The sequence below is a fragment of the Cebus imitator genome, unplaced genomic scaffold (genome assembly GCF_001604975.1).
Source record: "Cebus imitator isolate Cc_AM_T3 unplaced genomic scaffold, Cebus_imitator-1.0 Scaffold101, whole genome shotgun sequence".
Classification (NCBI taxonomy): domain Eukaryota; kingdom Metazoa; phylum Chordata; class Mammalia; order Primates; family Cebidae; genus Cebus; species Cebus imitator.
In genome coordinates this window covers 4,809,032-4,834,826 of record NW_016107416.1, presented here as the reverse complement: position 1 = coordinate 4,834,826, position 25,795 = coordinate 4,809,032, and the positions used below count along the sequence as shown (strand labels likewise).

Here is a 25,795-nt window from a genome sequence, read left to right as displayed (position 1 = left end):
CAAGAGCCAGAAAGTCAAGAGTGGCAGAGTGAAGAGGAGAAGGAGCCCAGGTCTCTGATTCCTTCACCGAGACACTGAATTGACCTTATTCAGGCTTCACATTATACAAGACAAATGAACCCCCGTTTAATAAAACACCGCTGGTATGGATCCCTGAGCATTGCAGTAGAATGTGCTCTTAGCTAACGCTAGTTTAACTGTTAACAAGTTGTGTTCTGTGTTGTTCTAAAACTCTTAACAAACATATCATCATTCTGCCCCATAAATATTCTTATTCTGCCTTTCCAGGTGATAGTCCTCAATGATATGAAGTAAGCACATGTACCTAATACTTCTTTTATCCTTCTTGTAGTTAAATATCCCCATTTCTTTCTACCATGAATAGGATTCTGCTTTTTTATTCTATTTCAAAATTAGTTTTATACTGCCAATTGATTTTATTCTATATGTAAAATACATTTGTGGTAAACATTTGAAATATGCAGAAACATATAAAAAATATAAAAATTATACATGTAACTTCCACTAAGAGAAAGTCAATATTAACATTTTGCTAAATTTTCTTCTTTTATTTGTAAACAATGTGTCACTTGATGAGTGAGATAGGTTCTACGAAGCACATTTCTGGGTGGTTTCATGATTGTGTGAACATCATAGCATATACTTCCACAAAGGTAGGTGGTTTAGCCTGATACAGACCTAGGCTATATGGTCTAGCCTACGGTTGTGATGCTCTTAACCCACAGAGCATGTTACTTAGTGAATACTATAGGCAATTTTAATATAATGGTAAGTATCTGTGTATCCAAACAAATCTAAACACAGAAAAGATACAGTAAACATACAGTGTTATAAGCTTATGGGACTGAAATGCACTCTACAGTTGACTGAAATGTTACTACATGGTGCATGACTACACTACACACAGACACACACACACGTACACACTACAACTGTATATACTGTTTTTAACTGACATTTTACCATTAACATTTTTCATTTCATGAAGCAGTCTAAAGATTTCTATTAGTTGTATAACAGTGTATTATATAGACTAGACTAATATTCTATAATTTTGCTAATTCTCTAATTGCTGGAAAGTTAACTATACTGAAAAATCTTTATATTTCAATCTTGGCTGAATTTTTTTTTTTGGCAGGATAATTCCTAGAAATAGAGTTACTGGGAAGAAGATGAAAACAGTGCTAAGGTGCCTATATAATTACCATTCTGCCTTAGAGTAAAGCAGCATTCAATTAAATGACCAACAAGCATGCTCTGTGCCACTGGAACATATATAGTTCAGCATTTGCCAAAGCTTACCAATATAATATCTCAATTTTCTTAATTACTTGTGAGGCTGAATATATTTCATATTTATTTGCCAAATAAATTTCTTTTGCCCTTTGTGAATTGTCATATACTTTTCCAATTCTGAATTGAAATATTTGTTTTCCCATAATTTATAAGAGCTCTTCATATGTTAAGGATGTTAATCCTTTGTCAAGTATTTTCTAATTATTCCTTTATTCTCTTGAACAACAAAGAACATGTGGATAATAGGGAGCGATTATTAAAGCAGTGTCTCTTAATCCTATTTTAAGAATGGTGGCATTTCCAAATCAATTAACTTTACAGGGTGTTGCTGAATTTAAAAAAAAAAAAAAAAAAAAGAACAGTGTAATTCAAAGTGAACCCTTAGGATCACTTCTTGGTTTTACACATGTTATCCATAGTGAATCTCTTCTCCAACTTAAAAGAAAAATTCTCTTTTCATTCAAGTAAGTTTCTCTAAGTATTTCTTTGATATAACAATATTTTATTTTCAAAATGAACCTTTTAAAACATACCTAGTAAAGTGCATGGTAATGACATACTGAGCAACAGTTTAAGGCTATTACCTTCTTTTACAGATATGATATTCCCAATCCATTAATGACGAAGCATACCATCAGTTTTCCCAGTGGGGTAGACAATTAGACTGAGCCGCCTTTAGAAATTCTTGCCCTTAATGACTTTGTGACCACATTTTCAATATAACAACATCTCTAAATTAGGCCTTGGTCACGGATAAGCCCTTTAAGTATTATTTTTTCAAAGGGATACACATTTAGATATCTAATAGGTTAGTTAATTTAGCCCATTTTAAGGTTAACTCACATATCCATCAACATCAAGAAGTTATGCTGGCTATTGTATGAATTGGGTCATGTGAACACAGGGCCTTTTAATGTATCTCAGTTGTCTTAGCATATGAGGTTATGGTAAATAGAGTGTACTTGCATTGAGTTCTTTGATTAAACCTAAATACAAAAATTTTTTTGGCAGATAAAAATTTGCATAAATTATGAAGCTACTTTAGGTGGGCCTGTACCAAGTATTTAAACCATTTGGAATATTCTCAATTTACTCTGAGTCAATTGTCTTTTTCGAGTCAGGATTTTTTTTTTTTTTTTTGGTAACACTTTGGGATATTTGTTGTGACAACTAATACTACGTGACCCAAGATAAACAAAATCTCTAAACATTCAGCTTACACAATATTTTCCACAACTGACATGCAACCAAATTGCTCTATACGGATGTAATTCAATTTCATGTTGCTTCAGGTAAAAGCAAGCAGTTCAAGCATGTTTTGAATATAATTCCCATGGCACTGGGTTTATGCACAGACTACGTTATTTTTTGCAAACAGTTTTACGGAAAATCAAAATGGGATTAATAAATAAAAAGCACACAAATATATTATATTCCAGAAATATTACCTTCAACTCTGTTCTGCAATCAAAAGGAAAAACATCTTATATATTAAAATTAAATAATGTAAATAAAAATACACACTCCTTGAGATTAAAAAACAAAACAAAACCAAACCTAAAAGGAAGACACCCAGGAATACAAAGAGTAAAAGAACACAGGTAATGAATAGAAGACCAGGAGGGGCCACAAACAATTTGATCTAATTTATCCTCTCTTGCAATGCAAGTGAATTCACATGACCTAAATCAATTATGTCAAGTGATTGCCTAATTTATTCATAGATTCCTCCAATTAGGAAATAAAGCGCACAGCCCTTTTCTTCAAGTTTTAAACAACTGCTTTCATTCTTCTCTATTTAATGAAACTGAAGCCTTTGACCTTCTGTATTTCCTGTGTTTGGTTCCTTCCTTAAATATGTTTATTTTTATCAGTCTTTCCCAGTTTCCTTTCAAATGGACAAAACTTGTTCAGGTAAGTGAACATGAGCGTACGGTACTATGTTCTGGACTATCTTTATCCTCGTTCTACTTTCCCACTCAAACAAAACATTCATTTGCATTTTTATTCACTTGTCATTTAATCATTTGTTTCTACTTTTATTTATTCGATCTTTTGGTATAGGAAAAGGGAACCTGACCCAATAGTAAGATAAGCCAAATCAATCATCCTGATCCGTGGGGTTTCTGAGATTACAGCCAGATTGCTCCAACACTATTCATTCACTCATTCATCTTGAATTTACTGAGTACCTACACATGCTGACTGGTGAAGGGAGGTGCCCAAGTAGTATACCATATTACTTGTAGAAGCTTATAACCTGATTGGAGTGGGGGAAAAATGCTCACTCAAAAGAATACCAAAGGAGTACAACATTCTATTCTAAAATTAGTAACACCAACAGTTATTGCTTTCAGAATTCAGAAAAAGAGCTGGAAAAAAATGACAGTTTCCTACAGCAGGCACAACTTGAATGGGTCCTGAATAAAAGAATTTAAAATGGAATGAGGCAGAATGGGTCTTCTATTTTTGGAGTTAAGACTGGGAAATTGATAAGCCTCATTTGAAACAGCCAAAATGGTGTGAAACCCAGCCATCAAAGTTAAATGTGCCTGAGTTCAAATCCTGGCCCCACGACTTACTAGCTGAGAAATCTTATATAAGTCAGTATCTTTAAGTTCTAATTGCCCCATCTGTAAAATGGCTATGAAATTGCTATGCCACAAAACCATGCCTGACATATAGCTATGAGGATTACAGTTACTACTACTGTTTTTCCTCTTTTTACTCTTCATATTCTAGATTAATAGCCACTGAAGCTTAAATATTGGGCCTTGATCTTTTTACCATATGTAAAGGAGAGTCAGAAGTTTCTGGCCACAGATAATCAGGTTATTTTTACCATTCTTTTGGAAGCATGCTGCAATGCAATCAGTTACATTCTTCTTTTTTTTTTTTTTTGGAGATGGAGTCTCACTGTTGTCTCCCAGGTTGGAGTTCAATGGCGTGATCTTGGCTCACTGCAACCTCCACCTCCCAGGTTCCAGCAATTCTCCAGCCTTAGCCTCCCAAGTAGCTGGGATTACAGATGCCCACCACCACACTCGGCTATTTTTGAATTTTTAGTAGAGATGGAGTTTCACCATGTTGGCCAGGCTGGTCTCCGACTCCTGACCTCAGGTGATCCACCTGCCTCAGCCTCCCAAAACTCAGTTACATCCTATCATCACCATCCATGGTTAATGTATGCTTAGTCAACTGCAACCCTGTTCATTCTTGCTGCTCTGCAGTTAATTCCTACTTGCTTAGTGGCCTTGGACACTTCTCTGCCCTGGAAATTCTGTCTTGGGCTGCACCCACTTCACAGCATTGCTCCATGTTTCCAGTTTGTGGGCAATCCTTCCTTACCCTACTCTGGCTGTTGCACATCACCTTTAAATCTCACAAGCAAACTCACATCTTCTTTGCCAAGGACATTCCTGGAAGGGCGAGACCTATGAGATAGTCTATACTCAAAGTTTCTATGATCGAATGAGTTTGGCAAATGCTGCATTTATTATGTCTTGAAGATTCCTGAAGCCCGAAAATGTACATAACATGCACGAATGGTTCTGTGCAATCCCATATTTAATGAAGCCTGTTTAACTTCATCAGCATTTCCAAGACTTTCATCATTAAAGTCACTGCTGAAACTTCTAATCCATTGTTTTACCTACATTTCTGTGAATATTGTTTATATTAACAAACACATTCTTCAATGTGTTTGATAAGGCTGTATTGTTAGCCTCAATTGAGAAGACTGGGCCACTATTTCCCTCTGGCCTTTCTGGGTACAGAGAAAGCACTGGGATTATTTACCTGGCACCTACTGATTTATTAAAGCTGAAAATAAAAAAGCTCTGATGTAACTCATTTTTCACTCAGTTTGGGAGCTATGATTATTTATTCCAAATTTTGAAAACAGGCTAAGTGTTCTCCAATTCATTGGTACCCCCTTGTTTGAGTTTTAAGGAATTCCAAGCTGAAACCTTTGCAGGCTCTCACAATTCTTTCAAGACAATTCTGAAGTGCTTGGGGATTCAGGATAATGCCAGTTAGTTCCTGGATCAGCAGAGTACAGATTAACTTATTCCCAGCCCACTTAAAACCATCAGTATTGATTAGTCAATTTCCAATTTGATCTCTATTTTAATTTTCACTTTAATTTTTATAACTTCATTGGATAGTGCTCCTAGTTACCTTTTTTTATGAACACTAGAAACCAAGTGGGTATTGGAATACTCGCCTTTCCAGTCATGTTTCCTCTTCCCACAATTTGTCAAGAGTTACGTTTACCCTACTGGATATCTTTCCAGTAACTTTACTCACTTATTGTGTTATTATCATTTATATACCTCATCTCTCAAACTTTATGAGAGTATTTCCACTAAAGAAAGGTAAGCTACAGAAATAAGATTTTATCTGTTGTCATTGATGTATCTCAAATATTTAGAACATTACCTGGCATAGAGAGTGCACCCAATAAATATTTGTTTAATGAGAGAAGAGGGAATAGGAATATGGATAACTTTCACATGGAATTGAAATTGTATTTTCAAGCACTGGACACTTCTCAGTCTTATAAAAGCAGAGTAGGTATTTACAGTGATGCCAGTCTTTGTACTAATATGCTCTAAAGCAGCCAGCACTGCTGTATGTCAAGTATAGTGGTTTCTGGGGTTCTAATGAAAAATCCCCAAATAAATTATTTTTTAAAAGATTAATTGGCTTGCCCCAGATTAAGCAGTGTTATCATAAATAAACCTGAATTCTGACTCTGCCTCTGGTGCATGTTTAGCTAGACATTTTTCTGAACACTTAATGAAAGACACAAATGTATTCATTAGTATGAACTTCAGAGTGGGTAACAAAATGAAAGCAAAACATCTATTTTTCCCTGTGAGCAAGTGTTGAAATTTGATCTTCAATGTAGAGTAACATTTTACTTCCAAAAAGTGATATTTAAGTTAGAAATTTCCAGCCTTATAAAGGAAATGCTCAGATCATTCACAATAGAAAATAGACAAATAGCTGGGAGAGGTTTAACCACAGAAGTGATTGTAAAAGTAAAATAAAATAACCCTTTTAAGCCTATCATATTAGTAAAAATGAAAAAAAAATGATGACACCCAGATTCTTCCATATACTGCTGATAGGAGCAGAATTGCTTTTCTGCAGGGCAACTGGTCATGTGAATCAAAAGACTTGTATCTTTAATACATCATCTGGCTGTCTAGTACACGTATGGAAATTATGATTACATAATCATGACTGTTTACAAAGGCTGATGTACTAGCAGGCTCAAAGCATTCCTGTTTCTAAAAGTAAAGAACTGTAAACAACTTTTATGGCAAATAGTGTAGTATTAGTGAAATGAATCATGGTACATTTATCCCAGAGCAAAGTTCACAACTAAAAGATAATGTTTCAGAAGTAAAGATACAGAGAACACCATTGAGATTAGACTATTTTGAATACAAATTCAAAGAAATACGTTTGGTATAATCACTTGGGAAAAATTAGAATGTAAGAGCATAGATAGGTATATATGAGAATAAAAATATGTAAGACTAAGGATGTTTTGCTTTTTATTCTATTTCTCAGAAATTTTTATTTACTTTTAATTTTTTTTGTGTGTAGAGATGGGTCTTGCTTTGTTGCCTAGGTTAGTCTCAAACTCCTAGGGTAAAGCGATCCTCCCAGCTAAGCATATCAAAGTGCTGAAATTACAGGCATAAGCCATCATAACTGGCCCTTCCTTTTTTCCTTAAGATTTTTTTTTTATTTTTCTGGGTACATAGCAGGTGTATATATTTATGAGATACATGAGGTGTTTTGATCTAGACATACAATGCATAATAATCACATCATGGAAAGTGGGATATCATCCCCTTAAACATTTATCCTTTGCATTACAAACAGCCTAATTATACTCTTTTAGCTATTTTAAAAGGCACAATTAAATTATTATTGACTATAGTCACCCTGTTGTACTGTTAAATACTAGGTCTTATTCATTCAATCTAACTACTTTTTGTATATTTTGCTTTTTAAAGAACAAACCGCAACTACTGCATCTAAAAATTAGACGTCTCCCTACCGTATCTTTAATCACTTCATCAAATATTGCCAATAACAATAACACATTTTGTCATTCAAAATATCATTCAGAAGGCATAATTATGAAACTGCTATACTCATTTAACATATATATTTTTTCAATGTACTAATATTCAATTGTATATTATATATAACATTTTCAACTAATGAAATTTTCACTTCAAAAAAAATGAATTTGGTTCATATTTGCAAAGAGAACTTAAGCATTTTGTTCCATTCTTTGAATAAGCAACCTGAGCTTCATATTTTTATGAAGATGTTCTTATACTAATACAAAGGTTCCTTAAAAAGGAACACATTTCATTTAAATATGAACAATGGTGTAGGAAACAAAGTCAAGTCAGAAGAAAAAGTTCATGTCTGTCTTTATGAAATTGAGGCAGTAATTAATAGCTTACCAACCAAAAAAAAGCTCAGGACCAGACGGATTCACAGCCGAATTCTATCAAAAGTACAAACAGGAGCTGTTAGCATTCCTTCTGAAACTATTCCAAACAATACAAAAAGAGGGACTCTTCCCTAACTCATTTGATGAGCCTGGTATCATGATACCAAAACCTGGCAGAGATACAACAGAAAAAGGAAATTTCAGACCAATATCCCTGATGAACATTGATGTGAAAATCCTCAATAAAATACTGGCAAACCGAATCCAACAGCACATCAAAAAGCTGGTCCACCACAATTAAGTTGGCTTCATCCCTGGGATGCAAGGCAGTTCAAATACACAAATTAAATGCAATCCATCGCATAAACAGAACCAGTGACAAAAACCACATGGCTATCTCAATAGATGCAGAAAAGGCCTTCCACAAGATTCAACAGCCCTTCACACTAAAAACTCTCAATAAACTAGGTACTGATGGGATGTATCTCAAAATAATGAGAGCTATTTAAGACAAACCCACAGCCAATATCCTACTAAATGGGCAAAAGTGGGAAGCAATCCCTTCGAAAACCATCACAAGACAAGGATGTCCTCTCTCACCATTCCTATTCAACATATTATTGGAAATTCTGGCCAGGGCAATCAGGCAAGATAAATAAATAAAGGTATTCAAATAGAAAGAGAGGAAGTCAAATTGTCTTTGTTTGCAGACGACATTATATATTTATAAAACCCCATCGTGTCAGCCCAAAATCTCCTTAAGAGGATAAGCAACTTTACCAAAGTCTCAGCATACAAAATTAAAGTGCAAAAATCACAAGCATTCTGCTACACCAATAATAGACAAACAGAGAGCCAAATCATGAGTGAACTCCCGTTCACAACTTCTACAAAGAAAATAAAATAGGAATACAACTTACAAGGGATGGGAAGGACCTCTTCAAGGAGAACTACAAACCACTGCTCAAACAAACCCATCAAACATGAACAAGAAAATAAGAGAGAATAAAAATGGAAAAAAATTCCAAGCTCGCAGATAGGAAGAATAAATATTGTGAAAATGACCATACTTCTGAAAGTTATTTATAGATTCAATGCTATCCCCATCACGCTATCATTGACTTTCTTAACAGAATGGAAAAAAGTACTTTAAATTTTATATGAAACCAAAAAAGAGCCCATATAACCAAGACCATCCTAAGCAAAAAGAACAAAGCTAGAGGCATCACCCTACCTGACTTCAAACTATACTACAAGGATACAGGAACAAAAACAGCATGGTACTAGTACCAAAACAGATACATAAACCAATGGATGAGAATAGGGACCTCAGAATAAAGCCACATGTCTGACCACCTGATCTTTGACAAACCTGACAAAAACAAGCAATAGGGAAAAGACTCCCTATTTAATAAATGGTGTTGGGAAAACTGACGAGCCACATGCAGAAAGCTAAAACTGAAACCCTTTCTTACACGTTATACAAAAATTAACTCAAGATAGATTAAAGACTTAAATGTAAGACCTAACACCACAAAAACCCTAGAAGAAAACTTAGGCAATACCATTCAGGACATAGACTTCATGACTAAAACACCAAAAGCAATGTCAACAAAAGACAAAATTGACAAAAGGGATCTTATTAAACTAAAGGGCTTCTGCACAGGAAAAGAAACTATCATCAGAGTGAAGAGACAACCTATAGAATTGGAGAAGATTTTTGCAATCTACTCATCTGACAAAGGGCTAATATCCAGAATCTACAAGGAATTTAAACAAATGTACAAGAATAAAAAAAACCCAAACAACTCCATCAAAAAGTGGGTGAAGGATATGAACAGACACTTCTAAAAAGACATTCATGAAGCCAACAAACATGAAAAAAAGCTCATCAACACTGGTCATTAGAGAAATGCAAATCAAACCCACAATGAAATACCATCTCACGCCAGTTAGAATGGCAATCATTTAAAAAGTTAGGACACAACAGATGCTGGAGAGGATGTGGAAAAATAGGAACACTCTTACACTGTTGGTGGGAGTGTAAATTAGCTCAACGATTGTGGAAGACAGTGCGGCAATTCTTCAAGGATCTAGAACCAGAAATACCATTTGACCCAGCAATCCCATTACTGAATATACCCAAAGGATTATAAATCATTCTTACTATAAAGACACATGCACACATATGTTTACTGCAGTACTATTCACAATAGCAAAGACTTGGAACCAACCCAAATACCCATCAATAATAGACTGGATAAAGAAAATGTGGCACATATACACCATGTAATACTAGACAGCCATAAAAATGGATGAGTTCTTGTCCTTTGCAAGGACATAGATGAAGCTGGAAACCATGATTCTCAGCAAACTAACACAGGAACAGAAAACCAAACACCAAATGTTCTCACTCACAGTGGGAGCTGAACAATGAGAACACATGGACACAGTGGGGGAAACATCACACACTGGGGCCTGTTGGGGGGTGCAGGGCTAGGGGAGAGATAGCATTGGGGAAATACCTAATGTAGATGATGGGTTTATGGGTAGAGCAAACCACCATGGCACGTATATACCTATTTATCAAAGCTGCACCTTCTGTACATGTATCCCAGACCTTAAAGTATAATAAAAAATAAAAATAAAAAAGGCTTAGAATCCTAGATACAGAGCCTCAGTACAAAATATAAAGAAGAAAGCACTTCATGTACTAATCTAAGTTTTAAGAGAATCCCAGAATGTTTAAGTTTTAAAGAATAAGGCAGTTTTTCCATTTACCAAGGTTTCTCATCAAAGCACAGATACTGTTCTAAGTACACAGAGGTCAGTCAGTTTAGTAAAAATCTGCGTGGATTCGTTACTGGCAGAATATCATTGGTTAAGATTAGTTTCTAAACTTTATAGTTTTCTTGTATCTCATCTGGGGAATAGAGCCTTATGTTTCGCATTTTAAATTAACTACATATTCCACTAAACAATCCCCTGGCTTGAGAAAATATACTCAGCGAAAAACTGCATGGTAACATTTGAGACCATTTGTGGCCCCATTATTGACTTAAGAATATACTTAGGAAATCCATAGGTCAACTTTTCTCCCAGCATTTCATAATACTTAACCTTAGAAGAATTTACTTATATTGACTGTTTGAGCCAACCATCTCCCACAGCCAAAACCTGTAGAAGATGCAGACGCTCCTTTCTAATTATACTACCAACAGTACCCTCTCCATGGCTGTTGCTGCTAATAACACCACCAAATCCCTAGGCATTAAGGATGTTCTAGGCATTAGGTTAAGTGTTTTTATATAAGAGGGATGACCCTTGCTCCGAATGTTTTCCTTTCTCAGAGGCGGGTATTTGAGAAAGTTGTGCGTCTTATTCACTCATTCAACAACTTATACAAGAGAGCAACTAAGTTTAGGGCATTTGTGAGCGTTTAGTCACGGGAGGTGTATGACAGGGATGGCCTGGCATGTGCCACAACTTTTAGACAAGTCTGGAAACATATAAAGCCATCTAAAAGTACGGTTCCTACAAAAAAGGTAGTGTTTTCCAATGAATAGTAGTAACAACGAACACAAAGTCAAATTCTTGAAAATATGTTTCTTAGGGAATACAAAAATACAGCAGGAGGAAAGGATACATAGAGACTTACAGGGATATGAAAAGCATATCCCTGACATAGAGAACCATTTTTATACCTGTGCTTCCAACTCAAATGGTTATTTTAATGAATTTTAAACAGAAGCTGCCTTTTTCTGCTACATCTAAAATATTGATCAAGTTATATTATAGAGAGTGGTCTATAGTTCTACCTTTCAGTTACTAATACTAGTCTATAATTCACTTTAAATGTAGCAGTTATCAAAAATATAATCACATGTTAAATTGTGGTTAAGCCAAATGTTGGTTTTCTTAATGTTTTGAAAGGGGCTTGCTGGGATGGAGGTGCTAGAAACTATCTGAAGTCTTTTCTCACTAGAGATGTCTAAGAATTCAGCCTGAGCTCTGACAGGTAGCTTCTCTAAATTCAACTTTTCATCTATTCATCTCACTTAAGTTATATTCTGTGTAATATGTACACAGTGTCATAATCTGTGTATGTATAATGCAGTTATGTAGTTAAAACATATAGCTATATATAATGTTTTAATGACATAAACATATTAAAATACTCTAACAAAAAATAAAAAAGAACCTGTATCCCTTGTCAAACACTGAAAAATATATGACGGTCTCTTTTCCATAACTTTGGTGAGTTCTACTTCTATTTTCAGTCTTCATGAGCTGTTTTAATTTATATATTTTTTCTTTCATACCAAACATGGCACAAACCAGAATTCAGTTTTCCATCACTGTTATCCTTCTCAATTCAAAACTTGTAAATGTGATGTATCTTCTGATGTGATTATCATTGCTTATCTGGGTACTGATTAATTTTAAATAGATGTGAGTCTTTCAATATCTGCATGAAAATATTAGAGGAGAGTTTTCCTATGCCTCTTAAGTCATCTCTCTTCCAGACATAAATCTTTACTTCTTTCAACTGTTTTTCACTACACATGGTTTCTAGGCCTCTCATCAATCTCTGGATGCATTCTATTCTGTCTTTGTAGTTATTAAAATATTGTACCCATAACTGAACATAAAACTGTAAATGTATTATGACCAGGCCAGAATAAAGTGGAGCTGTTTTCTTCTCTGATCTGACAACACAGAACCAGCTTTGATGATGGTCAATGTCAGTCAAGCAGCTAAAACCAGGGGATTTCTTTAATAGTTACTATGCCCACTCTCCTAAATTCTACACTTATACAATTAATCTTTTTAAACTGACTCTAGGACATAACCTTTACCATTCACCATCCTATCTAAAATAGCTTCATGTCCCCTCAGTCATTGTCTCTAGCTGAATTTGGCTTTAGGAAAAACATTTCCAGCTGAATCTCTATCATATGAAATCTTATTATTTATTTACTGTAGACATCTTTACCACCTGTCTACATAACGAGAATGAAAATACAATAAGACTGCAGCCTTTGTCTCTTATTTACCTGGGATACTGCCTGGCATACAGTAAGTGAGAAGAAATCCTTGTCGAATGCATCATTCTTTATTAAATTCTGTCTTCTTCAATTCTGGAAAATCATCTGAATGCTAATTCTGTCAATCTATCACCAATTCTCTAAGATAATATTTCCTGAAAATTTGTTAAGAGTGCCTTTCCTTCTTTACACTTCTTTGGCATTACAGAAAAAAACCTTCTGATGATCAGCACTGAGATTACTAGTTGCTTCTGGAATTCATCATCTTTGTGAAAATTGGTAATTTGCTTCCTCGTCTTCTAGTGTGAGGTCTACTCTGCATAATTTTTATGACCAGGGACAGCCACTTTATAATCACAGTCGTTTCAGTGCACAGGGATGTAAACTGTCTACACTTCCATTCCCTGGCAGCCATGCCTTTTTATTTTGGCTGCCATTCTCTCATGTGTATGAGCATAATAGTAACACAGGAACGAAGTGGCTCTACTTTCCACCTGGCATCTGGTAGGTGTTTTAAACAATGGGTCACCTCACACACTTTCTTTTTATGCTTTAAAAACAGCTTGGCTGTCTAACTTTTATTAGGTTTTGCAAGCTTCACCTCATGCAGCTGTTTAGCTCTTGCTGCATATACTCTTTTAGAGTTTCACTACATGTGTGTGTGCGTGTGTGTGTGTGTACGTGTGTGTGTGTGTATGTGTGTGTGTATATGTGTGTATATATATAAACATACACATATATACACACACAGCACAAAAATGTATATATATATATATGTGTATACATTTTAATCATTTGCTTCTCTCTTCCTCTTTTCTACATAGCCGAGGTTATCAGTGAGTTCTTGAAGTGCCACGCTAGTGTCTTCAGATGCCTCTTCCTTTTCTTCCTCCCTGAGATAAGTTATCATAATGTCAGAATTTCCTTTTGGAAGTTTTTCCTTAACTATTGAGATTTTCTTTCCCATTGGGGTTCTAATATAGGTACCTACAGCAAAGCACCATTTCTCTTATTTACCAAATCCCCAATGTTTCATGTACTTCCTGGTACACAGTAGGCACTCAATAAACATTTACTTAATGAGTAACATTCTCTATGATTTCTTTATTTTGACTTACTAAAGCTTACAGCATATAACTGGCTTCATCTTTGTATACTTCCTTGACTATTATAAAAAGTAAATAGACACTTTATTACAGTATTGCCATTAATTTTTCTTTACAACACAGGTTCTTTTCTTTAAATTCAAAGTTGTATCCAAAACAGTAATATCCAATTCAGCTTTTACTATATTCAGAGGCACTACTTACTGGTGAACAATGAAAGAAATCCATGGATATAAATAAAAATAGTAAAATATATATATTAATAATATATACAAACAAGCATCACACTTATTAGAATATACAATTTTATAAAAATTATCCTATGTATTCAGTCTTTATTATCAATAATTCATTTAGAAACACCTCACTATATAAACATGATCTTATAAACTATTAGAGCAGTGGAATGGGGCTAACTTTTTTCATGCTCATTTTTGAGCTGACACTAGAAATGTACTAGAGAGGAATATCTGACATGTATAAAAGGTTTATACTCCAAATGTATCTCAAATATTTACCTTTTAGATGTGAGAACTCAGTTGGCTTATAAACTACTTCAGTTGGGGTGTCTAAAAACATTTCCTAACTAAAACAAATTAGAGCAAGTAACTAACAGAAAATAAAACTGCTGAATCACAAGTCTTGAAAGAAAATCAGCCAACCTATTTATCGTCTTGATTTTAGGGAGAGTTCTTTGGGACACATGCTCTTTCCAAAAAGACTATGAGACATAGAATGTTAACAATCTTCATTGTCAGGAAACTTCCTAAAATTTCGTCTGAATGCCTCATGCATCACTTTAAGCTCATTTCCTCTCATTGAACAAGAGGACAGCTGGCCAGCATCTTCCATCTGCACTGCCCTTAGCCTTCTCCTAACTGTGTTACAGAACACCCCTCTGAAATGGGAGTGGGAGGCCAATTTTAAACAGGAGAGAAAACTCTAAAAACAGTTTCTTGTGCAAAACAGCATTTCCAACTTAACTCTGAATGGGGCTACAGAGTAGGTCAACAAAGGGGCCAACATACTGAAGTGCTATCCCTTGAATAATTCAGACTAATTCTCAAACAGTATTATGGGGTCATAAAACACCAAGCCTGGAAATTAAAGATTTTTATGCCTCATCAAAAAGTCTTTGAATGTAACTCCCTGGCATACTGCCAACAAGGGCAGCTCTTTGGGGGAAAACCCTATGCCAAAGGCCAAAGAGGCAGCTGTGTTATTCAGCTCCTGAGAGCTTCCAACTCAACACCCACACAAGCCCAATTATGAACAAATTAAAGGGGTCCAGACTGAACACAGTAATTCTGGTAATTTAAATAAATAGAGAAAAGTCTACAATTAGTAGGAAGAGATTGATTTTCTCCAAAACCCAGAAGTATCCACCCAGTCTCTTAAGTGACACCCTAACCTCTTTGAATTAGCATGGCTACATGCAGTTATTTAAAAACAAATTTCCTTTTATTCACCATTTTAATCATTTCTGAGCTGACTTAAATGTGACCACATGCAAGCCAGTAAAAGTATTCACAAAATCCCTAGGCAAAGCATCCTCAAAAGGGCTATATCTACATTATATCTATATATATCTACATCTGTATATACATTATATCTATAATGTATAGATGAACATTATATCTATAATGTGTACATATAGCCAATTAATTACTATAATGTATATATAGGAATTAATGATATTGAATAAAATTGTAATCAGAGTTGTACACCTACATTTTAGAGCATATAACGTGTTACCCATCTCGAGAAGTGTTTACTATACATATCTGTGGTTAATCAATAAGCACTTTTTCAAGTAAAGAGAAAAATTTAGAGTCATTGAAAAAGAATCCAATATTTAATATTGGGCAATCTATCAATTAAGTCACTTTTGTTTCATTAATAGAATAAAGAACAAAATCCACATTAGCAGCCAGTAAAGTCCTTAAAATCACTTAATAAAATTAAACATCCATTCCTCATTTAAAAAAATAAATGAACTAATCAAAAAAACTTTTAGGAAGTCAGTAATACAAAGAAACTTAAGTAGCTTTATAAAATGTTTCCATCAGGAACCAACAGCAAATATTATAATTAATGTGTGCTCTTTTCTCTCTGTCTCTCTCTGTCCTCTCTGTCTCTGTCTCTCTCTCTCTCTTTCTCTCTCACACATACACACACATACCCCACAGTGGAAGCATTCCTTTTTCATCTTTAAACTCATTTTCAGTAGTTGATTCTACAGTTCATGCAGGAGAATGAGTTCATATGAAGAGCAAAAGTAATTTTACAAAGGAAGAAAAATTGGAGAAAGATTATCCTGTAAGTTATCAAAATACAAATTAATAGCATGATAATTTAAACAGGGTGATGTTGACATGGGATGGACTAATATATCAACATAATAGCATGTCTAGAAACCCATTCATTTATGTTTGTATGGGAATTTAGTATTCAATTTGACTGAATTTCAAATTAATAGGGAAAGAATGGAGAAGTCAATAAATGTTGCTAATAATTTGCCTATTTATGTGAGAAAATTCTTCCATGTCATACTCCATGGATAAAAATACATGATAGATTGCTAAATACTTTCTTTTTAAAAGCCTCTAAAAGTACCAGAAGAAAATAAATGAGATAAACATATAACTCAAATATAACAAAAGAAATGATGAAAACATTTGACAAGGCTGAAACATTTTTTGTGATAAGAAATATCACAATCTAAAAAGACAAATAATGGGTTGCAAAAAAACCCTTGCATCCCATGTAACAATATTTTATAAATCAAAGTGGAAAAAATTAACAAATAACATTGGCAAAGGCTATAAATAAACAAATTGCAAAATCTCAAACACAAAGGACTCAAAAACCCACCAAACCACCACAAAAGTACTGTATATTAAGTCCACACTCCATCAGAAGGGGAAGAGAAAAGTAAAACTGTAAATGAAGATGAATGAATGTAACACAATGCAACTATTATAAAGAAACCATATGTGATGTAGATACATAGATGCGGGAGCAACTATGCTTTCCAGGATAATTTTTTTTTTTTTTTTTGAGACAGAGTCTCCCTCTGTTTCCCAGGCTGCAGAACAGTAGCGTGATCTTGGCTCACTGCAACCTTGCTTCCCGAGGTTCAAGTGATTCTCCTGCCTCAGCCTCCCAAGTAGACGGGACTAAAGGTGTGTGCCACCATGCCCAGCTAACTTTTTGTATTTTTAGTAGAGACAGGGTTTCACCATGTTAGCCAGGATGGTCTTGAACTCCTGACTTTGTGATCCACCCACCTCAGAATCCCAAAGAGCTGTGATTACAGGCACGAGACACTGTGCCCAGCGGAGGATTTACATTTTAAACTATGTGTCTGGTGAATAGGTAAAATAGATGAGAATGAGAAGGCTTCATTTTTCTTAATTGGAATTGTCTGTCTTTGAAAACATAAGTGAACATAAGTAAATGGAAGCTGCTTTAAAATAGCTTGAGTAGATGAACAATGACTCATTAACATGCAAGTTAAAATACCAGCTTGGCCTCAGTAGCAAATATGAAACAAAAACAAAGGTGCTGATAGGGCCCATCAGCCTTTGAAGATTCCTACAGACTTTATAAAGTGAGAAATGGCCAACCTAAATTAATTATGCAACAAATAGAAGGTTCTATCTTTTTTATTTTGAACCATATGAAAGCTCTAGTTTCCCAGGTCAAAAATAGATAGCACAAACTTGGTATTCAACCTAAACAGGATACTTGTTAAAACGTTTTAAAGAAGGTTAAAACATTTTAAAGAATCAAGATCTTGCTAGTATTATTCCTATAAACATAGTCACCTACCTTTTGAGCAAATAAATTAATTTTTTGCACTGGTCTAGTGCTATATATTTATATATAGTGAGATGAAACTATAGATATAGTCTATTTTCCTAATTAAACAGAAAAGACACTTTCAAATGTTTACCACTGGGGTATTACCTAGGTGAATTTCACATTAAGGAAGTTAACACATTTGTTAGGCTCCCTGATTGTTCCGGGAAGAAGGGATCAGAATGGTCCTAGAATGCTGACGCTCAGGGCCTTCTGCAAGACTGCTGGCTTTAGCCTGCTACTTCCTGCAAAGGACCAAACTTTGATAATTACTCGAAACTTGTTTTAACAGCAAGTTATTATTTCCACTGTATGGTGCATTTTAGCCAATGCTTTTAGTTTGATACTAGGGTCCTGAAGAAAATAGCTCATAACCTGACCAATACTGTAAAATGAACGAAACTTACTGTTATTTTTGTCATTTATGGCATATGTATAAAAAATGCAAAGAATGACCGCTACTTCGTATATCTTGCAAAGAGTATCTCAGTTTAGAAGAGAAAACTCAAAAACAGTTTTTGGTAATAAATATAAACAAAACAGCTCGGCACAGTGGCTCACACCTATAATCCTAGCACTTTGGGAAGCCAAGGCAGGCAGATCAGTTGAGGTCAGGAATTTGAGACCAGCCTGGCCAACACGGTGAAACCCTGTCTCTATTAAAAATACAAAAAAAAAAAAAAAAAAAAAATAGGCGGGCTTAGTGACAGGTGCTTTGCAATCCCAGCTACTCCAGCAGCTGAGGCAAGAGAATTGCTTGAACCCAGGAGGTGTAGGTTGCAGTGAGCCAAGATCACACCACTGCACTCCATCCTGGGTGACAGAGTGAGATTACATCTAAAATTAAAATAAAATAAAATAAAATAAAATAAAATGTAAGCAAAAATACTGATTCTGGACATGTCTTAGGCTATATCATTTACAGATTTCATAATATTTGTTCTGTCTTAATTTAAAATGGGTGCTTTTTTTTTCCTTTTTAGAACCATAATAGTGTCTGTGTTAATTAAATGATAAAACAGTAATGTATTTCTCTCCTTAAAAATAAGAGCAGTTTTGATCCATTCACCTTCTTTGCAGAGAAATTGGGAAGACAGAACAGGAAATGTTTATCCGACACTCTATAAAAATGAACTGCTCCTTAAATTATTAGTAATAACCTGTGTCGCTGTTCACAAATTATTCCTTTAGTTTGTCAAAAGTTTCACGCTTGAGAAAATACCCTTTCTGACCAGTGTTCAAAATAGCTTCCTAGTTAAGGTTTCTATCTGTCTCTCACTATAGGCGATTACAGCAAATGCATCTCAGAGATTTAGCTAATTTATACAAAACAGAATCAATTTCTCTTGTTTCATCACGATTGAGCATTTTCCTGAACTCCTGTAAATAAGTAACAGATAAGCACTATTTATTAGATTGTTTGGTGGAGCATGCACTTTTGATTATTCTATTTTCTCATTGTTACTGATGAAATATATAATATGCCTCGAGAAAAAACAATTGCAAAGCTTGGCCTCCAAGCATTCATGAGGCAATAGATATTTTGCTGAGAATGTATTTTGTACCCGTACTTTTCTCTAACAGGGTTCTCTCTAACAGCCCATGAGAAGGCAGTGATACTCTGGGGTATCTGATATGTCCCAAGGCTTGTAGAACACAGCTGACAGGGGCTCTCGCTCTGCCCTGGCACCCACCAGTCACCTAGAAGTTCCCTGTGGTGCTCAGAACCTCAGAGAGGTGGTTCAGACATGGACCCAGGGTACCTTGACACCCTCAGTGTGGCAAGCCCACAAGCCCAAGAGATCCTTTGTCCCTCCAGTGTCACAGGATTTGAAGATAACCATTTAAAAAGCTGAATCTTCTGCATTGCTGCCATCCCTATCCATCTCACATGGAGAAGAATAGAAGGGTGTGAAGGCCCAAGGCAAAGGGTGCTTTGGACCACAGGATCGTCCCAGGCTTTGCAACAGGTATGCCCGCACAGAGTGGAAATGCACTGGCTGAAGCGAGAGTGCAGACGCAAAGGCAGACAGAGGAGCGAAAGATGCTTTTGGGATCCAGATCCTCCAAAAGAAATCATATTTTTGTGATCTATAATGAGAGGATCGTTTATAGATCATTTTGTAAAAATAAATCACTCCTCTTTGTTTTACAAGGTGCGTAATTACAATTAAATGTGTGAAGAGACAGGAAGGTGGAATGGCCATTAATCCCTTCCTTCAGGCTTCTGCAGACCTTGTTCCCCGAAGTTTGAGTTGAAGAAACAAAACCAGGACATTTGGGAAGATAGATGGGCTGAGGCTGGAAAGCTGACCTGGATGTCACCTCACCCTTGCTTACCAAGGTCCATGCTCTTCGAGGCTTTCAAATTAATTGATTCAGGCTCCCTGGCCGGTGTCACAGATCTGAAGTTGATGTGCTGATCTGGAAAATATACTGCTGAATCCACCCCAGAGCTGTGGAAGGAAGCCATATATTATATTTAGGTTTAGAATAAAATCTTTTAAAAAATGAGGAAGCAGTTCTCATTTTGAACACAGCCACTCATCATTCTGTGCAGCTCCTTACCACATATTTTAAACTAATTCTTAAATCTCAGGTTTCTTTTATGAGATGTAGCAACTCTGTTTTCGTGTACTTTATCACACTGTACTATTTAAATAAAATATTACCTGGGTAATATTGTGTTTTACTCTTTACTGATTTCTGCTAACTGGGATCCTGCTGTACACTATCTAACTTTAAGTGGATAAAGAGAGCCTGGAAAACACTAGCACTTCAAAGACATCACCAGACATTAGCAGAGCCCACAAGCAGGTTAAGGGATTTCTGTGGTCTCAGCTATGCCTTTCCTTCAAAAACAAGTGAAAGCATTGTATCCTTTAGAGAAAACCATCCCGTTGAATGACTGATGGTGGTAGGAGTTTGGTTTTCTACTTTATTTAGGTCTTTTTTCTAAAACTAATGTTAACATGGAGCAGATAGTCTGCTCATCAAAAGTACCAACAGGAAATAACAGGAAATTGTAACAATTTAGACACAGGAAACATCAAATGCCCATTACAGGTTTCTTCGTACTTATAGTCACTCTCAAAGAACTTCCTTTCTGCTGAATATTTTATTTCACTTGAAGATAGAGGGTACTATATAAGAGACTTATAGGGAATGACTTGTTCTAGAAATAAATTATATTTACATAATTTTGATACAAATATATAGCCATTTTCTCCCCTTGGCACTCTCATCTGTTTGGAAAGTAAACATGGTGGCTCATCTCATCATAATTGCTATCTTAACCTCAAATATAGTGAAAACCCAAATCATGTATCCTTACAAAATCTGAAAGTATTAATGCTGGGTTTTTCAAACAGTTGGAGTTTGATCCTATAAGCAACAAAAAAATAGCAAAAATAACTGTTTTGAATGAGGATCCTTCTAAAATGTACAGGAGAAATTCGACCTAAAATACCAAAATAAGTTTAATCTTTACTTGAAACTCGTCAACCCTGCACATTCAATACTGCTTTCGAGCAATATTAAAATGAGTATATAGCAATAATAGTATTGCTAAATGAATACATGAACCTCATTTTTATAATAGGGCAGTGGGTAGATTAAGAAAGCACTCAGTCAGCCAGGTGTGGTGGCAAGTCCAGTTACTTGGGAGGCTAAGGCTGGAGGATCACTTGAGTCTGGGAGTTTGAGGCTGCAGTGAACTAAGATTGCACCTCTGCACTCCAGCTTGGGTGACAGAGGTAGACCTCACCTCCCCCAACCTGCCCCCAAAAAGGAAATACTTGTGACACCAGCACAGCACTGTGCTCAAGCGCCTGGCTGCCAGAGCAGGTCTGCCCAGCTATAAATCCTGGCTCCAGTACTTACTAGTTGTGTCAACTAAGACAGTTACTGGACCTCTCTGGGCTTCAATTTCCTTACGTATAAAATGAGTAAAATTACACTCTCTACCTCATACAGTTGTTCAGAGAATAGAATGAGTGAAGACTTGTAAAGCAAGGACATTAGTGCCTGGTACACAGTGCATGCTACAGAAACAGATACATTAGTTAACAAAGAAGCAGATAAATAAATTGACCTACTTTTGCTTCCCAAACTACTATAAGTTTCTGAGCTTTTTCCCATTATCTCTGCTTTTTACAGTTTCTTTGACAGCTCTGTCAGACTCACAGTAGGTCTGTGACTAGGAGCCCTTTTTCCTGCTATTTAGAAGGGCAATGTGGTATGACAGTTAGGAGACTGACCCCTGTAGGAAAATGTCAGGGTGGGTGGCCTCAGTTTTCTCATCCATCAAATGGATAGGAATATAATTTAGTACTCTTTAAATTTTTTTAAAGATATGTAAGCTATGTTTCATATTGAGAAAGTACCTAGCACATAGAGTTGATCAACCTGAGCTATTAATAAACCTTTTCTTACTTCTGTAGGTTAGTGAGCTTTTTGAATGAGGGTCTAACGCACTTGCCAATGAAAAGATTCCATATGTTTTCATAAAAATGTCTCAAGTAGTTTAAACCTTCCCCTGGAATTATGTAACTTTTTTCGGTTTCCTTCCTGGTGTCTGGGTACAACCCCAATACATGAAGCCACTGATATGGAAAGTGTATTAGATATGGTATCTAGTAATGACAAAATATGCCAATTGCAAACAAAAATCCTGGACCCACTTAATATTACTGACACTAGCCTGACCTAATACCAATACTTTCATTTCTTCAGCTCATTTTAAAGAAGAATTCTGGGATGCTTCTGCAAACATGAGCTTTCCCCTGAGTCTTGGTGTTTTGGAAGCACTTGCCTTTAAATGTGTTATTCGACCTTTCTTTGCACTTGTTTTCCATCCTTTGATCTGTTGATGATGTGGGTTTAGTGTCAGAAAGACTCATGGCCTTCATAGAATCAAAAAGTTTAAGAGCCGGAAGGGACTAAAGGTCATCTCATCTCCTAGATAAGACCCTGAGGCTCAAAGAGGAGGGTTGGCATTCCAAGGTCACACAGCTGGCTAGGGGCAAAGCTGGGACCAGAGCCATAAGCTCTGGCTAAGATGGTGGCCAGCCTGGGACACAGGTGGTTGCTGATACTGAATCCGCAAAAATCAAGCCTTTCACTTTCAGTGCAGACTTGCTCACCTTCTATTAAGTGGCTTACATTTTAGGTTTGTTTTTAGTGTCAATAGAGTGGTGCACATCGTGCAATAATAGAAAAGTAAATACTTAATCAAAGCAGATGCTGTACATTCTGATGAAAGCCTCCAGGGAGGAGGTGTAGGACCCACGTGAATAATCCTCATTAAAACATAGATCAGACTGCATTTAAAGGGCTCTGCTCAAGGCAGACGGAGAATCTACCCAACTGAACAATGTGTTGGTGAGCCTAACTCATTGTCTTAGATTATCCTCTTAAACCAGACATTAATTCACAAATTAGGAATAAAAACTCAAATTTTCCCAGACTCTTGGGTAGCAATGATCCCAATCCTCATTTAAAACGTAAGGTGGCAATGACACTTGATGCAGTAACACCCAAGCCAGGATCTGTCTAATAAAGTGAATTTTTATACAAATGTTCGCATATAATCAAGAATGATAAAATAAACAAAAGGCTACACTGCACATATGAATGTAACAAATGGTCTTATGTGCACATCTGATTATGTCCTTTAAATTGATCATGAGATACTTATACACCTATCTATATACATACACACATTACCATCATTTTGATTGTGATCAAGTGTACACTTTGAACACCTTTCATAAAAGGGCCCCCTTTGCTGCAGTACAAAATGGAAATAAGGCAAAATAAGGCTGATATCAGATTGACGGATATTAAGGAGGTAAGTGAGTGTAATATAAGTCATCATAGGATCAGAGCCAATGTGAGCATATAGTGCACTAGAATCATGCGTGAGTGCAGTACTGAGTTAGTGAATGTGAAAATATTTTAGACATGTAAGTCAGACTAGTAAAATGGTTTGCAATTTTATGTTACATATACTGAGTGTTTGGATTGAGAGGGTGACACAATGATTAACTATAAAATATGACATTTTAATTTTGAAGGGAGTTAGCATGTGCTCTTGGCTGAGTGGGCTGCAGTGGAGCCTGTGGGCAGCTGGAAGGTGACAGCAGCCCAAAGACATGTCTTAGATAAAAGCCATGTTTTCAGCATGAACAACCAGGGAATCTTCCAAACAGAAATGATACTCAAAGTCAAATTATGCTGCCTAATTAATAAATAAGTGTAGCATGAAACACAGGCAGTGTCCTGACTATGGTGACAAACCAGGAATGTGAAAGACGTATAGGAGTCAACAATGAATGTTCAAGAACTGTCTGAGGTGAAAAGGCACAGGATGAAGGTTTTGACAGGGATGCTGAAAACGACGACGTCTGGTGTCAGGTGTCCATAGATGGACTCCAACAATTGGCTAGTGTGAGTGACAGTAGATTCGGGTATGTGTGTGAAGAAACAGACAGGGAGAGACAGAGAAAGAGAATATGAACGTGGGAAATAACCAAATGTTGTCTAAACTGTTAATAATATTCCACATATTCTATCTGCTGCTGATTTGGCTTCAACTCTGCCTGAGACATCATAGTAAATACATTTTCTTTATGTTTATTTATTTATTACTTAGACCCACATATTATAAACTTTTCTGTAATAATCATTGCATAATAGTAAAAATAGGTTCAGCAATTTCCCGATTTCATTTCGTACAGGCATTAAGTTTGATCTAATTTTCATTCCTCATGCAACAGCAGTTTTCTGTTTTACAAGAATAGCCTCACCCTTCCAACACCCTTTTTTCCTTTGAGAGGGATTTTACATTTTTTTTGAAAGGCAGAAGGCAAGAGAACCTCTCTTGCTCAACCCTCCTGGCTCCCTTCCAGTCCTTCCTCCATCCCAAGTTTCACACATCTAACCATTGCTGCTGCTGGTCACCTAGGCAACGGAGCAGCTTGCAGGATGGTGCAGGTCACAGGATCCTAGGAAGAGGAGGGTCTCAAGGCTTAAGACTTGCTCCTTCTATTTTAAAAATGTTTCTGTTCTTTCTTCTATACCCAGGCTTCTGATCTCTCCATCTAGGCCCTCTCTTCTCTTGCTAGTTCCAAGGCTAAGAGGCCTCCTTGTCTATGGCGGCTTCTGCCATTCCCTCCATCCTCCATTACTGAAATTGCTCTGCCTGATATTGTCATCTCTAGGCTCAAAGCCCTTCAGTGCTTCTCCACTGCTCTCTACAGAGGCAGGGCACTCATGGAGCAGGGCAAACAATGCCCTTCCCATTGACTCTTCCCTGAGATATCACAAGCTTTAGCCACACTGAATATACTCTGCATTCTTCTCTCCCAACACTTGGTTTCCCTAACCTAAATTGCCCTTACTGCCACTTCTCTGACTGGAAAGCTTCATTCTGTTTTCCATTAAACTACTTAAACACTACTGTCCTGTGAAAACTTACTTGACAACTCCAGGCAAAGTTAGCGGCTTTTTCCTCTAGGCTCTCATTGCATTTTGTATCTAATGCTTAGCTGGCTGCATCCTAATTATCTGTGTGTCTGTCTCTTTAAAAGGACACTGCATTTCTTGCAGGTGGGGATGCTTTCCAATCCATTTGAGTTCTTTCTATAGTGTCTGGCTCAGAGCTCCAGAAACACTTTTGAATGGATGAGTAAGTGAATGAATGACTTAATAACCAAATACTGTGGAGTGGAAAAGAAGAATAAAATCTAAGAAAATGTCATACTTTCCAATGAAAGGAGATTACTATTGATGATTAAGAGGGCCGTTCTAATAAAAAAGTGAGGCCGGGCGCGGTGGCTCAAGCCTGTAATCCCAGCACTGCGGGAGGCCGAGGCGGGTGGATCACGAGGTCAAGAGATCGAGACCATCCTGGTCAACATGGTGAAACCCCATCTCTACTAAAAATACAAAAAATTAGCTGGGCATGGTGG

The 25,795-nt window shown here is 36.2% G+C and overlaps 1 protein-coding gene across 1 annotated transcript in view; it reads right to left on the bottom strand.

Annotated features, from left to right (window-relative positions):
• The window catches only part of PARD3B (par-3 family cell polarity regulator beta), a 1,123,121-nt gene that overhangs the window by 428,041 nt on the left and 669,285 nt on the right, over positions 1-25,795 (bottom strand). Inside the window, exon 15 of the mRNA XM_017536909.2 lies at positions 20,163-20,278. Coding sequence (XP_017392398.1) covers positions 20,163-20,278 — 116 coding nt within the window. The remainder of the gene's footprint in view (positions 1-20,162; positions 20,279-25,795) is intronic.